General features: G+C 44.7%; 1 protein-coding gene across 6 annotated transcripts in view; it reads right to left on the bottom strand.

Moving 5' to 3' along the window:
- LOC142559637 (putative ATP-dependent RNA helicase TDRD12) overlaps nucleotides 1–24751 on the bottom strand; it is a 220059-nt gene that overhangs the window by 21359 nt on the left and 173949 nt on the right. For all 6 annotated transcript variants that reach the window (XM_075671239.1, XM_075671210.1, XM_075671233.1 and 3 more), the window contains 3 exons: nucleotides 24140–24489; nucleotides 23079–23192; nucleotides 9555–9717 (listed from right to left, as the gene is read on the bottom strand). In XM_075671239.1, coding sequence (XP_075527354.1) covers nucleotides 9555–9717; nucleotides 23079–23192; nucleotides 24140–24489 — 627 coding nt within the window. The remainder of the gene's footprint in view (nucleotides 1–9554; nucleotides 9718–23078; nucleotides 23193–24139; nucleotides 24490–24751) is intronic.

Raw genomic sequence — 24751 nt, 5'->3', positions numbered from 1 at the left:
CCCGCCCTGTAAATCCAAAACTTAAGAAAAAAAATGATGAAAAAAAAAGGATGAAAAAAAAAGTAGGTTTTGCCCGAAAGGCGAAGCATCAATAGCGATAACAAATTAATAGACAGCTATACAAAGTAAGGATATTAGTTTTATTGGCCATATAAAGTTGTAAGCCTTTGCTTAATAACTAAATTAACAAGCATGCATGCGTGCACAAGCAAACATGAACACATGTCACTTGACGACTCGCTGTCAAAATGCTGGAGAGAGGAAGCGTGGCAGCAGCAGCAAGCAAATTGACCTTCGTGCTGCCTCTCATTTGAACGTGAACCGAGCGGCCAGAACATAGCGCCCATGAAGCTATGAGCATGCTATGAGCCCACGGCGCGCCTAGACTCTCTGTGCTCATCTCAGATCGCTTTCAAAATAGGGCCTTGGTGGCTGCGAATAGAAAGCGCCCCCTCCAGTGCCTTGTGCACAACGTAAGACGGCACACTTCCTCCCCACTTTTCTTCATTATGGGTGTCATTAGTCCCCAGTTTCTCCATGCTGTGTGCCACAAATATGGCGTCCATGAACAACTGATGCCATCCTGTGCACTCGCTTTCCTTTGCGAAATGGTTTGCTGCCTTTCCGAGTGTCACGTGGCTGCTGCGAATAGATCTGCGTAGATTCGGCACCAAACCGTAACTTTATAGTCTACAACGTCCGATGCAGCAGTGCCGATTAGTCCTAATGGCCTAGGTAGTGTGGCCATGATGAAAATTCACCAACTGCTGATGTGGTAACAGGCCGTAAGCAGTCACTGAATGCTTGTCGCTAGTATGTTTATACAAGTGGCTCAACATGTGATCGGTCCAGAGGTCACGCGTGCGGGTATAGCGTACTAGAATATGGAGTACACTTTGGTGCGGGTTAGACTGATGGCTGTTGAAGCGGTGGCCGGAAGTTTGTCAACACGTATCTAACACAATATGTGTGTCTATCGGTGGCTGATTGGCCTGATCTTCGCACTTTACGAAATACATACGCGCTGATTTTGTTGCTGTTCCCTCTTCCTGTGTTATCATTTTGATCGGTCGTGTAAACCCAGATGAAACTTGTACCGGCAGAGGTGGCCCACACCAATGTGGTGCTGTTCTATGAATTGTGGCGTTCAGACGATGTGCGTGCAATCTCTGCATGAGAACGACGTCTGGGAGCGCTCGCAGCGACGCAGTCAACTGCTGTATCAACAAGGGTAGCCTGTGCGCGGCGCCCTTGGTGCTCTCTTTGCACCAAAAGCGATGTGAACCGCTTGTTTGAGCAGCACCGAGCACGAGGGCTTCCGCGGTGCACGCATAATGTAGTACTACTAGAGTCTCTACACCGAATGTATCAAACATTTGAATAATCAAATAGCAGAATTCGACATTCGTACACCCCTAAAAATAACAATTTGAACACCTGTCAAAGTAAACAGCACTACTTATTCTAAAGCAGAACAGTACCCATGCTGTTGGCATCGTCATATGTTATGGACCTACTGATTGCTACTAAACCACAGCTTAGAAATAAAGTGACAATGTTGCAGTAAGGTCATATCAGTGCAACCAATTTTCAAAAATATATAACTGATCTCTGAGGCTGATTGAAGGCTCAAACAAGTGTGTACACATTGCGCTGGATGCTTTGTCTGCCTCAACATCACAGAAACAAGAGTCATGCTGACTTAAATCGCTTACAGAACCGTTTCCCATAGAAAACGCCATGCCATAGCGTGACATGAAAACAACCATCAAGAACTGTCGCTGAGCATACAACACAGAGCACTTGCCCAAATCAGCATTCTGAGTGCCCACAGATGGCACCACTGAGTACACAATATGGTAGAGCCCATGAAAAAGATGGTCTATATTAAATAGATACGGTATATAAGTATTCCAGCTTGGTGATATTCATAAACTGTGACGAAATATGCCTCATACCACATGCAATTTTCTGAAGCAATTTACAAACTATGGAAAGGATGTTGCGCAAGGAACTACTAAAGAAGGGATGTGCTCTGCATGCTGCCAAACCCTTTGGGATACCCTTGTGGCCATCGCCCTTATTTCAGGAATGAGAGATTGGCAACAACAAAGTAAAGCGGGGCGATTTTGTGGTTCAGGTATATCTCATGCTCAACCCCAATGGCAAATTTGCAGCACTTCTGTTCCAATAACAAACTGGGAGAGCAGGCCATGTGTTCCAGCAGCAGAACAAGAGTGATTTCAAGCCAAGTTGACATCCCACAGGCGTTTCGAGATCACTCTGTCAAAATTGGCAAATGTGAACAGTAGTTTAAAACATGTTGCGGGGCTAGTTGGTGATGCATTATTTTTCTTTATGTGTCCCCGTCATAAAATGTAGCACTGCACTATTTTCATAAGAAAAGAAAATAGTGAACAGTAATCTTCGTGACGTAATTCCTGTTGCAGTTGTTGATTGGGATCACCCATGTAGCAAATAGTACCAGACAGTAGGCAAGTGCTTCACTGTTTTGATGCAGCAATAGATGACTCCCGTTTCTCTATGCACTGCCTTTTGTTCCTGAGAAAGGAAATATAAAGAAAAGCCTCAGGTTCTAACAATGAAGAATCGAAGACTACTGAAAGCTTGAACATGTTTGATGATGTGCTACATTTGCCAATCAAAAGGTTGGGAGTTATGGGACTCACTGAGAAGGCCTCTCACCACTGCTCAGCAAAAGCTTTCATAAGGTACTTATCACAGAGACATTTCTTATCCAGTTTACACTGGTGCTCTTATTCACCAAAATGACTGGAGTTCTATGGCCAATTCAACATGCCATGACAGTGGGGGTGGTATGGGGGACCAAGTGATAACCAGGTTCATTGTGTATTTAAAAGAATTGTTTCAGAAAGATGACAAGAGCAGGTTCAGCATATTTCTCGGTACTTTTCATGAAAGGTTATGCAACGCCACCACCATTTCCTCTGGTTGGAGTGTAAGAGCTTTGTGCAGAAGGATGGCGCTACATGGGAAATCTTGCAAGCCACTCTCGATCTGCGACTGCAATACAGTATTACTTTTGCTTGCAGTTATGGGGATGCTCGACTTTCACACATCCCTTGATGTTGTTTTTCCCCACATAGCTCTCACGTCTCCTGTAATCTGGCTTCTCCGCATAGCTTAGTACCAGTAGAAGTTGGTGTGGTTGTAGCGTATTACGAGAGATGGCGCGAATAGGAGTGGGGGGGGGGGGACCCTCTTTGGCTCGAGGTTGGCGAGCGGCGCGGACTTTCCGCGTGTGCGCCGATCCATGCTTCTGCGAGACTGTCTTGCGAGACCTAGGAGCAGGATACTGGAATGAACGAACATGATCGTTCGAACGCGCTACTGTTCGCATGACCGTACACGCAAACAACCATGCATTGGTGTCCAGCATGGGGCAAACATATTCGCTTGATATCCAGTCACGGTGAGTCAGACTTCCTAAATTTGTCGCGCGCCCACCGGCATGTTCTATGGATATCAATTCAGCTAGCAAGCATTAGTGTATGAAAGGTACAACAAATGCCCTTGTGATTGTTTGCACTACTGTGTTGTCATTCCTTTGTCCCAAGAGCACGGGCAGAGACCCCACATCTGGTTGCCCAACGTGGACCTCTTGGGGAACTGGACGATAGCTCTGACAGTTTTGGTCAGTTCAAGAAAACCTCTGTTTGAACCGATGCGTAGGCTTAGCATGAATTTTGATCGCTAGCGTTAGGGGGCGTGCTTTCTTGAGCGAGCCGATGGTGGCTGTGGTGTGTATGAACTTTTCAACATGCTAAGCCTTTTCTCGTGTTTTCAGGGACATTCCACGTGGAATCTTCCTTACGCGGTCATGTGGTCTGCATCATGGGAGAGCAATGCTCAGCACCCGCGGGGCATTGGCATGCCTGAAACGAGTGAGTACGGAAGTCTCGTGCGTGGTCCGAATTTCTTAAGTAAATAGCTTCTTCTATCTTTGATTCTGGAAGTCGCGGCTCTGGGAGCCGGGTGGCCGCTGGCCACGGGTGCCGCTACAAGCTGTCTGGTATTACGGCCTGGCACCGGGCGCTCTGACACCATCTGGGAAAGTGGGCACAGTCAACACGGATGTTGTATGCAATGAGTGAGGTAGGACCACCTCACAAAGCTCACGTCTCCCCGTGGCTGCCTGTATTGCACCCATTTTGGGTGTTGTTTTTGGATGCCAGTTGTTGTCAGGGTAGTGACTCATTCGGCCTATGGAATAACGAAACTGCCTCTCGCATGTGGAGGGACACAACCTCGTGGACGGTGACGTTGAGGTGTTGCACTTTGCTTCCCTCATTCTAGTTAGCCTCGCACGAATTGAATTAGTTGCTCCACTCAAGAAAGGCAGCTTTGTGCACGTGAACTAGTCTTAGCATCTGAGCAGCCGCCAGATTTTTTGCTAGCCGAGTTAAACCCATGATGGAATGCGTAAATGCGACTGAACGAGGACGTAGAAAGAAACAGACACACAGACACAGTGTTACTTTCAACTAAAGATATTATTTTTGCGCACACCGATAAACATATGTCAAACGAGTGGAAACAAATGAGTCAAAAAAAGGACATTCAAGGATGCATGTCGACGAACAGCACACATGTCTAAGGCATGATAAAAACGTACACTGCAATAGTCACAGCGATAAACCCAGGAATCATCTTTTTCAGATAGCGACACTGATGACATGCTAACGGACCTGTCTTGTAATTTTGAAATTTCAAACGCCAGCACAATCTCCCTTGTCATCCTGCTATGAGTTCTATACAAAATAGATGTACTTTCAAGCATGGGTTTGAAGGGACAATCTCAGCAATGAATGCCTAAATGGACCGATATTCATCAAGATAATTTAACTAGAGTAATCTTGGGCCATGTAGGAATTCATTGCCAAGATTGCACCTGCAAAGCTATGTGTGAAAAGACATCTATTTTGTATAGGGCTCACAGCAGGATGACAAGGGAGATTGTGGAGGCCTATGAAATTGCAAAAATAGAAGAAAGGTGCGTGAGCAAGCCATCAGTGTCACTATCTGAAAAAGATACAATTTCTCGGCTTATCGCTGTAACTAATGCAGTGTATGTTTTTATCATGCCTTAGACACAAGTACGGTTCATCAACAAGCACCACTGAATGTTTTTTGTCTCGCCTGTTTCTGCTCGTTCGGTATATATTTATTGATGCATGCGAAAATAAAATCTATAGTTGAAAGTAGCACTGTCTCTGTGTGTCTGTGCCTTTCGATGTCCTTGTTCAGTCACGCTTACCCATGCTGTCATGGGGTTCAAACCAACTAGCCTGCCAACGTGCTTTAACGAAGTTAAATGTCGTACCATGTAGGCGATGTGCATGCAGAATTCCTCTCCCTTGCACTACTTTAGCGTTCGCTGAGTGCGCTGAGTGTACGATACGTTAGCGGAGACATGCGGCCACTGCCCCATGTACCACCTACTACCTCTTGTTCGCGAAGCAAGCATTGATGTTAGACTCTGTGACATGTTTCGGCGGAGTATCTAGTGATATAAGGTTAGTGGGATGTGGGGATGCTCGACTGTCACGCATCCCCTGATGTTGTTTTCCCTGCAAGGCTCTTGCATCTGCTGTAATCTAGCTTCTCCGCATAGCTTAGTGCCAGCAGAGGTCAGTGTGGTAGCACCGTATTAGGAGAGATGGCGGAAGTGTTGCGCTGCTAACGCCACCTAATGGCGGGGTTACAGGGGAGCGAATAGAAGTGGGCTCTCCCTCTTTGGCTTAGGTTCGGCGAGCAGTTTGGACGTTCCATGCGTGTGCCAAATTATGCTTCTGCGAGATGGCCTTGCTAGGCCTAGGAGTAGGACACTGGAATGGGCGAACACAATCATTCAAACATGGTACCGTTCACATGACCATACAGGCGAACAACCAGGCACTGATGTCCAGCATGGAACGAACATATTCGCTCGATATCCAGCCGCGGTGAGTCAGACTTCCTAGATTTATGTGCAATGCGGATAGCAAATAGGCTAGCATGCATGAAAGGTGCAATAAATGCCCTTGTGATTGTTTGCACTACTGTGTTGCTGTTCCTGTGTCACGAGAGCACGGGTGAGAACCAACACAAGGTATCAAATGTCCCCACCTAAGACTGAAGGGCTATTAAGTCAAACCTCAATATAATGAACACATACACTGAATTATCATATATAAAATGAAATCCGTAAAATGTTTCTCACCAACATCAGCATGTCAAGAATATATCCTTATAAAAATATTGGATGTAATTAAGGTATATTCTCATATCAAATCTGACTTCATTATGACAAGGTATGAGGTGTGGCATGTAACTTGAACCTCAAGTTATCCAGAGCTACCTAAAGTAGTTTTTGATGTGCAATTAGGTTATCTAAGTTACAGTCTGTGTAATTGTGAGCATGTGTGATCGCACGCTCCTTCCTGCTCTTTCTAAGTTGGATGGGAAAGGAGGGCACGCACTGCTCTGCTTGCACCGGTTCAGTCTCGCCTCACCGCGTGTCCTTCCTTGTCCTTATGGCACGCGACATTACGGTAGCTAGTGATGTATCAAACCTTCGCTTTTGGCTTTGGTTTGTCCGAAAAGTGGTGCATAGGAATGAGAGATTTGTTCGAAGTGTTGTATAGTTCTTGGAGTTCGAATTCGCAGGATTTTTTCTCTCTTTAAATATACTGCATAGGTCATTGCCAAGATCAACAGAGGAGTTCGAATTATCCAGATTTCCCTATAGTAATTTCTTTCCAGGCTCTGAAGGAAGCCTCCGAAATAGCAGGGGGGGCCAAGTGTCACTGCAGGCTTACGCGTCTACTTTGCAGCTAGATGCAATGCTCAACTGTGTGTCCAAAGGATAAAGCCTGAGCTCCTGTTGTCAAAGGAGCCAATGAGCATGTCTCAATCTCATTTCAGTGTTGGCATATCACTTATAATTTTAAACCATGGCAGATTTCCATCTTCACAACGATGATACTGATGTAGCTGCCTGGACTGATCGCATTCTTAAACTTGGGACCTACAGCCTTTGTTCTTTGGAAACACGGTTTACAGAGTTGCAAACAAGACATTCAAGCGCACAGTGACGTCGCTCGTATATAATGCAGGCTTTCTTCTGAGCTCGAGTAAACAAACTACAGTGAACTCTCATTAAGTGGAAGCTTTAGCTCAGGCCCAACTCTGACGACGCCTGTTCAAATACATGTAAAATGCAGAAATGCTTTTCTGAGATAACCCTTGGACCGATTTTAATTAAATTTGTTACATTTGAGAGAGAAAGTTAAATTATAGTGACTGTTGGAAGCAGAATTTATATTTAGGGGCTGAACTTTGTTAAAAGAATTTTCAAAAATTTGAAAGTGAAAAAAAAAAAGAAGCAGAGAAGCACAAAGTTTAGAAATTAATAGCTCCGCATCAAGAACAGATATCATGGTTCTGTAAACGGCATCCATTAATCATTCAAAGCAGACAAATTCGATACATCAATTTATACAGCATGTGAATTTGTTACATTGTGTACAAGGGTTCTGCAAAAGCTGTATTTCCGTATTAGTAAATTTCTTTCGTGACCAACAGTCACTACATTTTAAGTTTTTCTTTTAAATGCAACAAGCCTCGTCAAATTTAGTGCAGTGGTTGCCGAGGAAAACATATTCTCCTTTTACATGCTTTTGCACATGAGCACCTGAACTAAAGCTTCTTCTCAAGACAAACTCGGTTTAGCCGAATTCACGCATATAACAAACAACATGGGAACACTTGTTTGGTTTTATATAAACTCGAAAAAAAAAAATCGCTTAAGACGAACTGCCTCAGATGTGCTCTTCAGTTAAGACAAATATTTGGAGCAACCACCACTGCTACCGATCCTGGAGGCTAGGGAACCTTGATGCACTACACCTGGGGTGCGTGCATCAAGGCACCTGACTGGAGGCCTGCTGTGCACATAGCCCATAGACAAAGGTGAAAACAAGAGATGGAACCAAAAAGATACAGCGACATTTCACTTCGCGAACGCGGGTGACTCGCAAGAGTGTGGGAGCTATAGCACATACGAAGCTGTCAGCCCTTGGTGTGCTTAGACTGTCCACATCACAGATCGTATTCAAGAAAGAGTTCGCACGGCCATGCCACATGCAGCAGCCACCGAAGTAGAACGCCTCCTTCTAAACATTTGCTTACTAACTAAATTAACAAGCATGGTGTCAGCGTGCACAGGCAAACATGAACACATCACACTCGATGACCGCAGACGCTTGCCGTCAAAATGCTGGCGTGAGGAATCGCAGGAGCAGCAGAGAGCAAAGTGACCTTCACGCTGTATATCACTTCAATGCAAACTGAGCGGCAAGAACATAGTGCACGCAAAGCTACGAGCGATTGGCCCACCTAGACTGTGCCCCCAAAGCAGATCGTGCGACTGAAGTAAAACAGCCCCCTCCCTCCTGTCCCTGGTGCCATGCGCACAATGAAAAACGGTGCCCACCCCTCCTTTGCGCACACGAGATTAAGCTGTCATTGTCAGCTCACGTTCCACGCTTTCACTGACACACAGAGCACATGGCGCACAATGACGTAATCACAAGATGAACCCGGTATGTCTATATCGCAAACAAAACTTGCAGCAACCAGAAGAGGTAAACCCAGCGTGCCTCTACCTACCTTCCACCTCCGCAACGCTTCGCCTCATTTCTCCTTCCGCACTTCACTGAATGTCACCTAAACTTTCCTCTAGGTTGCACTGCTTTGCCGTGGACTCGGCACGGACCTTTGTACTTTCGCTAGCTCGGAGCCTGTGCAGATGACCTGTGAGGTGGCAGATGCCTGCTTTACCTCCCTAGTGAACTTGTTCCAGCAGCACAAAGGCATAGAAATATTTTAACGTCATTCGGTAAGATGAAATCATTTGTAACTGCTTGCTGATTTGCACAGGAGCGTGAAAATTCCATCACAGACTGGATGAAACAAGCAAGAGTGCCACTTGAAAACAGTTTTCTATTAGGTTAAGCTACATAAATGCTTTTTATGTCATTTCTTTCCCCATTTTAAGCCTACTTCATTTACCATTCTGATGTAAGATATTTGGATGAACCTGGTCATGTTGCCAATTATTCTTCTGATAACATGAACTTCTGACAAGAAGAACAAATTTTCATGGTCCCTTCGAGTTCTTCTTAAAGAGAGTCTTCTGCATGTAAAAGATGATGTCATGAAAACAATTTCATTGGTTGTTTCCAAGCATAGTCTAACACTTTTGCCCTAAAGCCGAATGTTCAAAATGAGCCATATATTAACTTGGGCGATTAGCTCACTAATCGCACTTCAAGAAATACCTCCACATCACTGTGAACAATGCACCATTGGTCTCAATCAGCGAAGATTTACCACTTTTTCGTAAAGTTTAGTTCAATCTACATGAAACACTTGGTACACTGCGTATTGTTAAGTGGGAACGAAAGAATATGAAATGTTTGAGGAAAAAGGACCATGTCGCATCAATTAATATCTAAAACTTTACGTACCTTTCTCTTGTTTCTAGTTAAGAATTTCCATGAATGCTTGGCATGCACCTTCTCGAAGGTGATTCTCAGAGAGTCAGCTTTCTGCACCAGTCTTGTTTTCCCTGGTACAATGGCGGCATAAAGCCTCTCGTGAGCCAGGTACTCATGCTCCACTGTTTTAATTCTGCATTTTAAACAAAAAATTTCAAAAAGTTGCGTTAAGCAGGACATACAGAAATCGTAAACATGTAACTTGTAAAGTAGACACACTGAGGTGTCAACTTACTATTTTTATAAAGCGGTACTATTTAAAGACGCAAATGGCTCCTACTAAAGAAAAAATTTCAACGAAAATAATCCGTAGCACTTTAAATGTGTGCAAAATAAAAAGTGGAGACCTAGTGGAGAAAGTGGAGACCATTTTTAGACCTAGTCCAAACAATGTTATCACATATCTGAAACTGCTTAATTCCTCAGGTTCATACATTGCTCCCTCAAACTCCTGATATATCAGAAAACGTGTGTAGTGAATACAAATTCAAATTAAGGTTTTAGAAATGCATAAGGGCAGTTTACATAGAATGGACAAACGAATTGAATATTTAAAATCAGCATGTCAAAATACGTAAGTAATGCAAGTACGATCAAAATACACCCATAAATAAGAAATTTTTTTTTAAGTAAGTGGAGTGTCTTGCCGTAATTCATCCCACCAAATAATTAATCAATTCTATTGGTCCCGTCATGGTCAAATTAGAAGCAATGAGAGTTTAGCGAGTCGGTATAAATTCATAATGACTGCGCAGCACAAGGGAACACTACAAGGGCAAAAGGAAGAACAGGACAAGGTGCTGTCTTTTGAATGGCATTCAATGTCATGTCTAATGAATACAGAGGATATCGCCATGATCACAAAAATAAACTTCAGAAACAACATGCAAGGACAAGCAAAAAACGGGCAAATAAACATGCAACATTAAATTGCATGTGACACTAAATTCAAAAGTTGCAGGTGACATTAAATTTCTGTCAAAAGTCAGTGCCTTGTCCAGTATTTTTTTTCTTCCTCTGTGTAATGTTCCCTTGAGCTGTGTAGCCGTCACAAGGTGTCTACCAAGTTGACATTTCCAAATTCCCTGAGTTTCCCAGGTTTTCCCCGAGTACCTCTGCAATATTCCCTGAGTGATGCAGAACTATGTTTTATGTCAAGACGGGCTGAAACCATATCGCCCGATGCTGCCACTCTGTAGTAAGCATATGAAAAATATTTTAACAAAAAAACCACTTCATCTAATTTGAATACTAAGGAGTAATGTTTATGTTATTCAAAAAGAGAATAGAAGGGAGAGGTTAGTAAAACGCACAGCAAATAAAATGTCTTCAAAAAAAAAAAATGCAAATCGAGTCGGACATTCTCAAATAAGAATAAAAAGGAGATGCATACGGAAGCAAATATTTTCGTATATGAGCTATTTCTATCAATTGATAGCAAGCTCAGTGGTCTGAGGCCCGAACTTTGTCACAATTGAGATCCTCTCTAAACAATCTCAACTTTCCTGACATACTCTCAGCCCGCACACAATGCCTCAGGGTTGTGTTTCACTGCTTTAAACAGTTTATTTTGGTTAGGATGAGGGACACCTGCATCTCAGCATCAGCCAACACTTTGTATTTTGAGCTAAAGCTCCTTCAAAACAGCGGCAGGACACTTTCTTTCCTGTTCATTTCTCAATCCGTAGGTCCTTTCTTTTCTTGTCCTCCTTCCGCCACTCATTCTCCCCACGGATCATTTGAAGCATCTTCTTGGTCAGTTGCATAGTCCCCGCCCTATATTTCAAACTCCCTAGGGCTGCCTTTCCCGAAAGCTGACTTTCGGGAACCGGCATTATGCAAAGCACCGCGCTTTCCAAGCTTCTAAGCCAATGGCATGGACCACAAAGGTGGAGTCCATGTCATTGATGACAGCAGCGTCTTTCAATAAAAAGCGCGGCACCCACGGGCAAGAAGCTTTGTAGCAAACGTCAAAGCAGCTAGGCCTAGCGTTGCCGCAGTGGTGGCTACGGCTGCCAGCAGATCCGCATGTGAGAGCGCCGGTTCAAGGCTGCGAGGTAATCAAAATGGCAGTGGTGGTGGCTTTGATTAATACCATTTCAGACCTGCAGTCATGGCAAAATGTCCGGAAAATCGGACGGTGAAGAGTTCTTGCATCCGAATTTTCAGATGTTCCGTTACATTGACTCTATGGGGTACGTGGTGGTGCCGCGAAGCTGCCCAAATGATCAGGAATACGGATAGTCGGTCGTTGAGTGTACACCGGCAACTCCTCCAGCTGACGATAGGGCGTCACAGACTATTTATTACGATTCCTGTCTGTTACTCGAGCCAGCATCACGACGACTTTCAGCCCTTTCAATAAAATTACAGCTAATTTTCCCTGATAGAGGCAAATTCTCGTAGTTTTCCCCCAGACTACTCAAAATCCCTGAGAATTCTCGGTTTTCCCGGTTGGTAGACACTGTGCATCACTAATTAAATTAAGTCAACTTTATACGAAGTCAATAAAACACCAATTAGCTACCTTTTCTTCTCCCTGACGTAACCATTCTGTGATTAAATGTAATGCGGCATACACTGGACAAATAGCTACACAACTCAAGCTTACAACGCAAAACAACATTGTAAATATCAGCTCGATTGTCACAATAAACATTGTCAGTGGTGGAACAGCAATTTCACCTTTTGGCGCAGGTCCTGGCTCAGGCAAGAAGCAGATTTGGCACAGCAGCAAGAACTTTTGGCGCAGTGTCCAACACACATATGCTTACCATATACCAAGCAAATATTAACTGATATAGTCAATATGTTGTGGAGACAGGTTTGTGTGAGGCTTATGCTGCAAGCGCAATGAGGAAAGGACGCAACGCTCGTTCAAACGGCGACGCACAAAGGGCGCTACGACCGGGTTCGTCGATAAGGTGCAGAGAAGGCACCACAGACAGATCATCAACAAATGCGTGTATGGTGCACTATGGTGCCCAGGAAGCACCATAGTGCGGCAGTTACGGCTTGTGGGCAAGGGCTCACTGCAAGACCAATCGAGTACGTGTGCCTGCACTGAACACGCCATCATGCAATATACTCATTTCATGCATTGGGCAATTCTCTAATAGGGGCTGGAGAAAAATTAAAAATAAAAGCGTCAGCGCCACTGCACATGCGCAACACACAAATACGCTTTTGTGTTTGTGTGGGCAATGCTATTTCGCTGAAATAGCACAGCAACACAAACTCGACGCAAACGTATTGCACCAACGAACAAGACGGCACCCGTCGAAGTTGTGACTTTGGTGACTGGACTGGTCGAAGTGGTGATTGGTGACTGGTACTACATTCGCTAATACCATTCTTAACTATGCACCATGTGCAATTTTAATTGCAGCGGCTCTTCTTCAAAGACTTGTTATCACCCATAAACATTGAAAAAGTTTACCTTTAATCCTATAGAGTAAGAAACTCTATCGACGGGCCCACCGCTTCCTTTTGTGATGATAATAGCATACTGTTGGTTTTAGTTTCAGTTTTGCTAGCTGTCAAGCATCGACTAAAGAAGAGTTTCGCTTTTATGCATGCTTTGGCGCAGGCTCGTGGTAACTTTCCGTTAAATGCCGTTTTGGCACAGGATGGCGCAAAGGCTCACTTTCGGTGCAGTTTGATGCAATTGGCACTGCTGTTCCAGCACTTCATTATGTTACATCATTCATGCTTTGAGCCTAACGAACGTCCCACACAGAAGGCTCACAAAAACCTGTTGGACAATTTGCCTTTCATTATGCAATCTTTTCCCCGCCAATGTGAGCTTCGCTGTTTTGGTCCTAATTGCATGCCAAAAACAAGTTAAACAAGTACATTTTCTAAGCATAAACTTAACACTCATTCAAGCAATTTGTAGGGCAGACCTGTAGATATTTAACATTTACAAAGAAGTCCCTACAAACGAATGTTATGTCAAGCTAAAGTGATCGATTAATGCTCAAGAATGTCTAAGGCATTAATATTATTAAGAACAGAGCTTGAGTAATCGAGAAATTTAGGTAAATGGATTTAGAACACCATGTATTTAGAACCTCAATATAACAAAGTGTCTTTATACACGATTTCAATATAACGAAATTTCACTACAGTCACAAAGGGATAGAGAGGCAATAAAAGGAAGCTTTATGTTGAATTACAGGCGGGAGCTTGCAAAAGCACCTCTCAATTTGCCTGCCACGGACCTAGAGCGAACACCACAGTGGAGCAGCGTCATATGATCCATATAAAGTCCAAGTGCGATAAGATCCTATCGTGCCCTGTGCATGCTTTTGGTGTGAGTGAAAGCTTGCGAGGGTGAGCCGAGAAGGCTGGTGGCTTAATTGGTGCAGTCTTCCTGCATGAGCAAGGGGAAAGGCAAGTGAGCTCGTGGCAACGCGATTAAGCACACGTCTCCTTTTTCTAGCGCGGCAGTGGCTGTGCATGGCTGTCAAGGTGGCTAAGCGTGAGTCATGCTTTAGAGGTAATCTGCCACGTATGCAGAGTGGGCATGTCGAGATGGCAAGGCCCCATGTGCGCTATCTACCCATGTGTTTGGTACTAGAGGTTGCGTACCACAAAAACCTGCGTATAATAAGAGTTTTTTTTCCTTATTATTAGCATCCCAAATTTCTGCCTCGTACTATATGCGGATCCGAACAAAAATTTCAGTCAGAAATTTGGGCTAGAGGTTTTGGTTTCGTTATTGCTGAGTGGCTATGGCTTGGCTTCGTTATCACTGCGTGGCTATGGCTTGGCTTCCTTATTGCTGCGTGGCTATGGCTTGGTTTCGTTCTCACTGAGTGACTACAGCATTGTTTCTTTATTGTTGAGCGTACACCTTGGCAGCACACATGCAAAGCACGCTTCGCGAAGTGCATCTTTTTTTATTCCGCACTGAAGGACCAAGATGTCCGGACCATGAAAACAGTACTCGGCTGCTTTCAAGAGAAAGGTTATTTCAGCCGCACAGGACATCGGCAATAGTGCGGCTGTGAGGCAGTTGGGCATCAACAAGGGAAGCATTCACGGGTGGCGTCGACAGAAAGAAGCCCTTTTCGCGTGCAGCGGAACGGGAAGAAGCTTTCGCGGCCCGAAGAGTGGGACATTCCCAGAAATCAAACTCGCCCTGACGGAGTTCGTACGCCAACGGCGAGTCTCGTATCTAGCTGTGCACATGGAGCTTATGCAGGCAAAAGCTAAGGAGCTTGCACGAGGAAAAGGGCTATTGAGCTCCGCCTTCAAAGCGAGCAAGAACTGGATTTATCGCAACATGTGCCGTGCTGGATTTTCCTTACACTGCTGAAGTTCATGATTTCGCAAAAGCTGCCCGAATCGTTCGAAGAGCTACTTCTGGCTTTCCAGCGCCACATTATTTCTCTGTGCAAGTTCGAGAACTTCCAGCTAGGGCAAATCGGCAATGCTGACGAAACGGCGGTTTATCTGGACATGCCATCACCCCTCACCGTGCACGAAAAGGGCTCTAAACAAGTTTATGTCCGGTCCACTGGCAAAAAGGAAATGCGAGTTACCGTCAAGTTGTCATGCACGGCAGACGGACGCAAGCTCCCACCCTATGTCGTCTTCAAGCGCAAGACAGTGCCTAAAGGTGAGGAGCTGCCAAAAAATGTGGTCGTGAGATGTCATGGATGGATGGATGTTTGGTGTTTAATGGCGCAAGGGCCATGTATGGCCAAAGAGTGCCATGCCATTTGTAATGGGTTCGCAGTGTAGTTATGAGTTCTATGAAATTGGTGTGATGTAGCTGTAAAGGGGCCTTAAAATAGTTGTTCTAAATTACGTAAAATCTGTATAATAAGATTATGACCGTGACATGTGACGTGTACTATGAAGATTAGGGTGCATTTGAAAAGAATTATACGATGTATAGAATATATCTGGTTCTAAAATTTGCTAGAGCACTACTGCCTCCTTAGAGCCCTTGAAATACAAGGGTCTGGAGGCATGTGCTATGAAAAATAGTTATTGCAGGGGCATCCTCTGGAACGAGGATGCTCTACGAATTTAATGGACTTGTAACATGCAAAATAACATAATTTAAGAAACCGAGGACTGCTTTCGTGTAAAATATTGGTTCCTTTCCCAGAAACATTGCCGGCTGTAGAGGGATGTAATACCGGTATGCCAGAGGAAAATATTTATTTCTTTCAGCTTCGGCCTCCCGACACTCCAAGAGGACATGAAGCACGGTCAGCCTCTCACCACATCTGCCACAGGTTGGCGGTTCATTTCCAGTTAGTAGAAAATGATGGGTCCCAAATGTGTGTCCTATTCTGAGACGACAGAATAGGACATCTGTTTGCCGTGATTTTGTTGAGGAGGGCCAAAAACCTAACTGTGGCTTTATCACATGCAATTTGTTATTTATCTCTGCGTCCCACATGTGTTGCGAGTGTTGTTGCAGTTTCTTTCTTAAGAAAGGCTTCAGATCTGTGACAGGGACAGCAGCCGTAGAAAAGGTGGTTAGTGGTGTGAGTGATGTGGCCATTTTGTCAGCTAGTACATTGCCCTCGATGCCTCTATGGCCAGGTACCCAACATATAATTAGATGTCTATATGATAAATAAATACTGCATAAGAGTGAGTAAAGTTTAATGAAAACCAGATTTGTAAACTTTTGTAAAGAGCTCAGCGCTTTTACAAGGCTTAATGAGTCTGTATATACTATTGCTCTGTCGAGCTTTAATTTATTTATATGTTCTACTGCAGACAGTACAGCATAGGTTTCTGCAGTGAAGATACTCGTTAAGGGGTTCAATACATCAAATTTGGAAAAAGAGGGACCAACAGCAGCATAAGATGCGCCAAAATGTGATTTTGACGCATCTGTGTAGAATTAGGAACAGCAGTATTTCGATTGAAGTTCACGGAAATGCATAGCAATTTCGAGGTCAGGAGCGTGCTTTGTGACCTCCACAAAGGATACATCACAGTCTATCACCTGCCGGTACTAGCTTAGCTGGAGGCATTAAGCGATGTTCGAGAATTGGGACATCCATTTCTTCGCTTAGCTCTCTTAGACGCAGTGGCAAAGCTATTCGAATGTAGGGTGTATTACAAAAAAATGTTTAACACGTCGTCATTAGCGGTTGTGAAACACCGATGTTCCTTATTAGAGCGAACCTTGAGAAAATATATTAAGCTGATGTATGTTCTCTGAAGATGGAGTGGCCATTCATCTGACTACATATAGACTTTCAACAGGGCTCGTCCTAAATGCGTCAGTGGCCAGACGGATACCCAGATGATGAACGGGGTCTAACATCTTAAGCGTGCTCGGTGCGGCAGAGTGATATACTACGGCACCATAATCTAACCGTGATCGAACTAGGCTCTTGTAGATATTCAGTAAACACTGTCTGTCGCTACTCCATGTTGTATGGATAGGATTTTAAGTAGGTAAATTGTTCTAAGACATTTTTCTTTAAGATATTTGATGTGAGGAATGAAAGTAAGCCTGGCGTCAAATATAACACCAAGAAATTTGTGCTCTTTGTTTACAGTAATTTGTTGTCCGCCCAGTTCTACGCAAGGATCTGGGACCATGCCTCTCTTTCTTGTGAAGAGAACACAAGAACTTTTGAGGGGGTTGACTTTAAATCCATTTTGATCTGCTAATTTGGACACCTTGTTTAAGCCCTGCTGTACCTGTCTTTCGCATACTGTGAGGTTGCAGGATTTGAAGCCTATTTGTATATCTTCTACGTATACGGAATAAAAAATGGCCGGTGGTAGTGAAGCACGTAGTGTGTTCATTTTAACGATAAAGAGAGTGCAGCTGAGCATGCCTCCCTGGGGTACACCAATTTCCTGCGTAAGAGGGCGTGACAGTGCATTGCCGACTTTTACACGGAAGGTATGACTGGACAAATAGCTTTCAATTATTTTCAACATATTTCCACAGATGCCCATTCCCGACAAGTCTCGCAAGATTCCGTAACGCCATGTTGTATCCTATGCCTTCTCCATATTGAGGAATATCGAGAGGAAATACTGTTTGTGTACAAAGGCATCGCGAATATATCCTTCAATGCACACAAGATGATCGGTTGTTGACCGCCCTTGTCTGAAGCCACACTGATAGGGATCGAGTAAATTGTTGAGTTCAAGGAAATGTACGAGTCTGCGATTAATCATTTTCTCAAAGAGCTTACACAGACAATTTGTAAGAGCTATCGGACGATAACTTGCTGCCAAGGAGGGGTCTTTTCCCTGCTTCAGGACAGGAACCACAATCGCCTCTTTCCATGTAGGTGGGAGGCATCCCGCAGCCCAAAGAGTGTTGAAAAGTGTAAGTAGTGTAACTTGTGTGTCAGTATGTAAGTTTCTGATCATGTCATACATGACTCTGTCAGGTCCCGGTGCAGTGCTTTTGCATGTGTTCAAGGAAGCTCTCAACTCGGCAATACTGAAAGGTCGGTTATAGGGTTAATTCTGTCTGGATTTTCTAATTATTGGCTTACGTTATTCTGTTTGTTTATATTTGAGAAAAGACTGAGAATAATGGGTTGTGCTTGACACGCTCTCAAAGTCTGCTTGTTCAAGAAGGGTATCGCCTTGTGTGTTTACCAAAGGGAGGGAATGTGCTTGTCGCCCTCTTATCCTAATAACCCTGTTCCAGACTTTGGCCTCATCTGTGTACGAGTTGATGCCCGATAAAAACTTCTGCCAGCTTTCTCTTCTGGCCTGTCGGCGGGTTCGCCTGCCTTGGGACTTGACTTCTTTAAAGTTGATAAGATTCTCTGCAGTGGGAGAAGCGCGCAGCAACCCCCATTCTTTGTTCTCTTTCTTACGGGCGATCCTACATTCGTCGTTTTACCACGGGACACGTCGCCTGCATGCCAATCCACTTACTTCAGATATGCATTTAGATGCGGCATCTATAATGAAGGCTGTAAAATACTGCACAGCAGCATCAATTCCTAAAGAAGACATTTCATCCCATGAGATCCTAGTGAGATTTCGAAATTTCTCCCAGTCGGCTGTATCAACCTTCCACCTAGGAGCCTGTGGTGGCAATTCGTTTTCTTTTGATGTTCTTAGCAGTATGGGGAAGTGGTCGCTCCCGTAAGGATTGCTGGTAACTACCCATTCAATTCAATTTCATGCAGTATAGACGGCGAAACTATGCTGAGGTCAATTGAAGAAAATGTTCTGTTTGCAAGAGAATAATATGTGGGTTCCTTCTTATTCAGAAGACAAGCACCAGAAGAGAAAAGGAACTGTTCAACAAGACGACCTCGCGCATCTATTCGAGAGTCACCCCACAGGCAGTTGTGCGCGTTGAAATCCCCAAGAACAACATAAGGTTCTGGCAATTCATCTATGAAGGACTGAAATTCATGTTTGCTTAGTTTGTGGCGTGGGGGTATATAAAGCGAGCAAATAGTGATAAGTTTGTTTAGCAGAACAACACGAACCGCCACTGCTTCAAGTGCCGTTCGTAGCTGTAAACGTTGGCACGCTATGCTTTTTTCAATTACAATTGCAACACCGCCCAATGATGCGATTGCATCATCGCGATCTTTGCGAAAAGTAACATGCTGTCGGAGAAAGTTTGTGTGTTTTGATTTTAGGTGTGTTTCCTGTAAACACATCACTTTTGGATTGTGTTGGTGGATGAGTTCCTGCACATCATCAAGGTTTCTAAGAAGACCTCTGACGTTCCATTGAATTATCTGTGTATCCATGTTTGTAGTAAATACGTGCTGTGTGTACAGAAATAGAAGTATTAATTACAGAGATTTCAGAGATTAGATTACAGAGCTCTTTCGAGGCTCTGTAATCGGGGTCTTGCCCTTTCTGGAGCGTTCGATGGAGCCTCGCCGCTCCTTAGGCGCTTGGCGCGCCGTGAGGACAGGTGTAGTCCATTGCCTCTTGTGAGGCGCCGGACACATGCTCTTGCGAGCGAGAAGTTTTCCGTGAGAGTCCTGCCTCGGAAAGCAAGACCCCTGCGCCCACCAGCCCAGAGGTAGATGGGGCTCCCTGAGGGATTTGGCTGCGTTGGCTGTTGCCAGCGCTGGAAGGGGCCGCGGAGGTTGGGGCAGCCTCGGCTGCGCCCACCTTCGGAGTCGATGGCCCCGTCTGCTGGGTTGGCGTAGCAGCGTTAGCTGCAGCTGCCGGGGGGGGGGAGGGGTGGCGGACGGCGTCACTGCCGCCTCACTGGGTGTGGGTCGGACAGCTGCCGGAGACCGTTGTGGCGCTGCCCCCTGACGCGCCACATCAGCAAAGGTGTGCTTTGGCAGGAAGGATACCCGCCTGCGTGCCTCTTTGAAACTTATGTTTTCTTTTACTTTAATCGTAACTATTTCCTTTTCTTTCTTCCAAGGTGGGCACGACCACGAGTATGCAGCATGCTCCCCCATCACAGTTTACGCAGTGGAGAGAGTTTACACAAGATTCAGAGGTGTGCTCATTAGCACTGCATTTTGCGCAGGTTTGGCGGCCACGGAAGCTCTGTGAGCTGTGACCGAAACGCTGGCATTTAAAGCATCGCAGGGGATTAGGGATGTATGGCCGAACACGAAGCTTGATATACCCGGCCTCGATGGACACGGGCAGTACACTTGTGCCGAAAGTATCAGGTGTTTGGTCTGTATTTCCTTATTGTCACGCCTCATCTTAATTTGTTTAACGTTGATGACGTTCTGCTCACTGAAGCCCTCCAGGAGTTCTGCTTCAGTCAGCTCCAAGAGATCATCATCGGAGACTACACCACGGGTGGTATTCATAGTACGATGTGGAGTTACTGTTACTTTGGCGTCGCCAAATGAGACAAGATTGGGTAGCTTTCCATATTGCTTCTAGTTGCGGAGCTCCAAGAGGAGATCACCGCTTGCCATTCTGGATGCTTTATAACCTGTGCCAAAAATTTGGGTGAGAGACTTAGACACGAGGAATGGAGAGATTGTTCGCACGGGTTTGTCTGGTTGTTCGGAGTAGACTACATGGAAGCGAGGGAAGGTTTCTTTTTGACGGGCAAAAAACTCTAAGACATCATCGGTGCGCCCCCTCTTCAGGGAGCGATCAGGTAGTGGGGGAAAGGAAGTAGCCATAAAAGATTGTAATTTCGGCAGTAACGCCAGCCACCCACCGTGGAGTCCTACAAGGGGACGCTGCAGGGCGTGTGAAACACGGCCTGCAAACACCAGCTGTACATTACCACTATAACCAAATATGAAATAATCTAGGTTGGCTATTCACACAAGGTTAACCCTTGCTGCCTGGAAAAATTGGAAGTAAGCAGAAGCTAGGAGAAGACAGGAGAGATGAAAAGTAAGAGAAAGACGAAGATTGGAGGGAGAGAGAGACAGGAAAAGGCAACTACCGATTTCCCCCGGGTGGGTCAGTCCGGGGGTGCCGTCAACGTGAAGCAGAGGCCAAAGGGATGTGTTGCCTCCGCCGAGGGGCCTTAAAGGTCCTGACACTCAGCATCGGCTCAATCCCCAGGATCCCCATTTTACCTGGACACGGCTAAGCCGCACACGCTTAGACGCGGGAGGGTCCAACCATCGTGTGCTCGGGTACGTGGTGCCGCAACACACTAAACGCCTGCTGACGCAGACGCCCCTGCGGGGGTGAGATGCCATGAGAAAGGCTGGATGAACGAGAATCTTGTGCTTGACTGGATAAAGTCTGTCTGTTCTAGGCAGCCCGGCGCACTGTAGGCGTTCTCGTCCATCCTCATGCTGGATGCATTTCATTGGCATTTGGCCGACTCAGTGAAGAGGCTGTTGCGCAAATCCGGCACTGAACTCGTCGTTATCCCGGGTGGGATGTTGTCTCAGCTGCAGCCTTTAGATGTTTGCGTGGACAAGCCGTTCAAGGAAGCGGCCAAGCTGTGTTACGCAGATTGGATGCGCTCAGGTGAGCCTGCAGTGACGCCGACCGGGTGGCTGATGCGGGCTTCGCCAGCCACGCTGAGCAAGTGGATTGTGGATGCATGGGCCAGCATACCAGAGGACCGTGTGCGTTGCACATTGAAGAAGTGCGGCATCTCGAATGCGCTCGATGGCACAGAGGATGAGTACCTCTGGGAAGATATGTCCGACAAGGAACTATCCGAAGAGAGCACAGCTGAGGAAGACAGCGATTGAAGTGCGGAGTGCAATTTAAATAAATGTTTTCCTCGAGTTTTCCTAACTCGTATTATACGCGGATAAAACTTTTTTTTTCCATTTCGCATCCCAAAAATTTCACCTCGTACTATATGCGGGTTTTTAAGGTAATCTTAAGTTTTGGAGATACAGTGAAGCAAGAAGCAGACGAAGAATTTACTCCCCCACTGTGGGTGACACTATCAGCTGCAGAGGCAGAGCGGATGCAAAAGTGTGGCTGGCTTCGCATCATACCACCGATGTGAAGATACTGTTGACATGGAACGAAGCCGCGTCTTTTGCCGCCAACACTCAAAATTCAACAACATTTTTTTTTCTCATTCAAATTTGGTTTTTCCAATTGCCCAATTGTTTGGAAAATTTTGCGGTTCCTTCCGTGGCACAAAAATCCATCAGCGCCTGTATTTATTTACATAAAAGGTGAAATTTCAATATAACAAAGCAAACTGCTGATTTTACTGACTTCGTTGTATTGAGGTTCAAATGTACCGGCCTGATGGTGTAGCGACCCCTCATTATAATCCTGTCACTAGTATTTAATTAGTCATAACACAAAAGATCATTGCACTGCGTTATAAAACGGAAGAAAATGCGGCCTGTTTACTATTCAATTCATAGAAAAAAATAACTTTTTGACATTACCCATGACAATGACGAGGGTGGTTGACAGGTTCTGTTCTCACTTGAATCTACTCTGCCCATGCTTTTGCATTTTAGTAGTTTTGCTATTGTGTAGTACTGAGTTGGTTTTGCTGCCTCACGAAACTCGCGCAAACGAAATACCACAGTAGCAGAGACGAAGCCCACTGCGACGACTGTTGAAGTTAGTGTTCATGATCTAACATGCGCTTTCCCTTCCTTTTCCGCACTGCTGACTCTGTCTTGACTCGGTTTTTAATCGCACTTAAGCATGTTGCGCAAGAAACTGTTGTGCTGGCTGACGGCTTTAAAGGGTAGTGATGGCATATGTATCACGACTCCCCGTTCGTGGGCGGGCGATTGGAATTGCACTAGAGGTATGCAAAACCTCAACACCTCATTTCCTCTTAGACTGAATTTTTTCTTGGCACAATATAAGCACTGTAAGGGTTCTGGAATGGTATTTTAACAGGCCATGTTGACTTACTATGCGCCTTTAGCCCTTTAGAATACGCAGTCTGCCTTTTTTTTTTTCTTAAACACACAAACCAGAATTATATTTGTCAGCACTGTTTCCGTAAGCTGTGTAGGTACAGGGCAGAAAAAGGCACATTTTAAGATACTGAGTCGCAAAGCAATGCTTCAATGTTTCATGCTGTTGAACAGACAAGAAGTCCCATCAATAAGTATGGTGACCAACCTGATGCGAAATATTGCTGCGGTAACAGTCAGCTCGTGCTCCTTTACATTTGCAATCATGATGTCCACATAGACAAAGCTATGATCTTGCCACCATGAGATGGATGCTTGATGGCTAGAAGATGAGAAATTTATATATATATATATATATATATATATATATATATATATATATATATATGTAGGGGTTTTCTTCAAAGTTCAGCACGCAGGACCCGACGTAACATACACAGGAAAGAGACGACGAACTTTTTGGGAGACTTCTTTTACTTAACGTTTTCGGCTGGTGGACCAGCCTTCGTCAGAGTACAGTGAACGCTGTACTCTGACGAAGGCTGGTCCACCAGCCGAAAACGTTAAGTAAAAGAAGTCTCCCAAAAAGTTCGTCGTCTCTTTCCTGTGTGTGTATATATATATATATATATATATATATATATATATATATATATATATATATATATATATATATATATATATATATATTCATTCAGTGCAAAAAACACAAACATAAGCTTGAAAAGGAACTTCGTGTTCGTAATTCGACAATACAACCTTGCTAATTTCAAGACAGTCAAGAACTAAAAGGAGTTCATTAAAAGGTATATACTTTGTAATTTTATACGAACAGAGCAATTTTTATGTGCATAGACTTTCCTACGAAAATACCCAGAGAAGACTGACGCCGCAATCATTCAGCTACCATGGTTAATACACGGATCTGTCTATTCTTTGTGCTTGTGGCTTCAAGTGCTCTTGCAACATTACTTTTCTGCTTCATTTTTCTAAATTGCCAGTACTCAAAGCTTTGTATACACAGCGAGGCAATTATTCTCCGTGAATATGCATAATAACTGGGAACTGTTGCATTTATAATGCAATGTGTTGTAGGAGAGGGCAAACACTCTTATACGAGATTGTAGGCTTCCCGTAGAAATGCAGCAAAATAGTTTCACCTGCATGTTGATGGCAACACTGTCTCCAGATGGAAAATCCAAAAAAGTTATAATGAAATAAGTTGCAAGTGCATCAGAAGCTGCATGCACATATAGCAGAAAACCGTACCTGTGCTCTGTCTTGAACTGGGACTCCAGCAGTGGAGGGAGATTCCTTGTGGAGGCTCGTGAATGGACTTTGGCAGTCTTAACCTTTGCTGCAGCCTTTTTGTCACCTTGCTTGCACAATTCTGGTGCCTCTGCCCCTCTTGCTTGGGGCTGGTAAGAAGTGTCGCCTTGGCCAAGTGTACCACTGTCACAAATCAACTCCTGTAAGAGCTCAGCAGCTGCAGGTGCAAGGACCTGGTCACGAACTTCACTAAACACATCATACACATGTTTCTCCAGTTTCCTCTGGCACTCAAGTGTCACCTCTTCTCCATCTTCATCAGTTTCACTATCATGAGTCCCTGTCCACTGCTGTAGAAGAAAAAGTACCGACACAATTACCATTGCCGATGGACAGCTCGCCATTTCCGCAAATCAGTGCACAACCACATTTACGAGGACCGATTAGGTCTTAAATGAAACGTGTACACACTGTATATCACATTTGCAAGAGTGGAGAGTTTTACGTCCACACAGCCATCTCTGCATTATTCCCCTGCAATGAACTAAGTTCTTCAATGAGTGTATAACATAACGATCAAATGCCGGTGATACAACAGAACCTGGTAGAAAC

Source organism: Dermacentor variabilis, chromosome 1, assembly GCF_050947875.1.
Source record: "Dermacentor variabilis isolate Ectoservices chromosome 1, ASM5094787v1, whole genome shotgun sequence".
In the NCBI taxonomy this organism is placed as follows: Eukaryota; Metazoa; Arthropoda; class Arachnida; order Ixodida; family Ixodidae; genus Dermacentor; species Dermacentor variabilis.
This window is presented reverse-complemented; position numbering and strand designations above follow the sequence as displayed.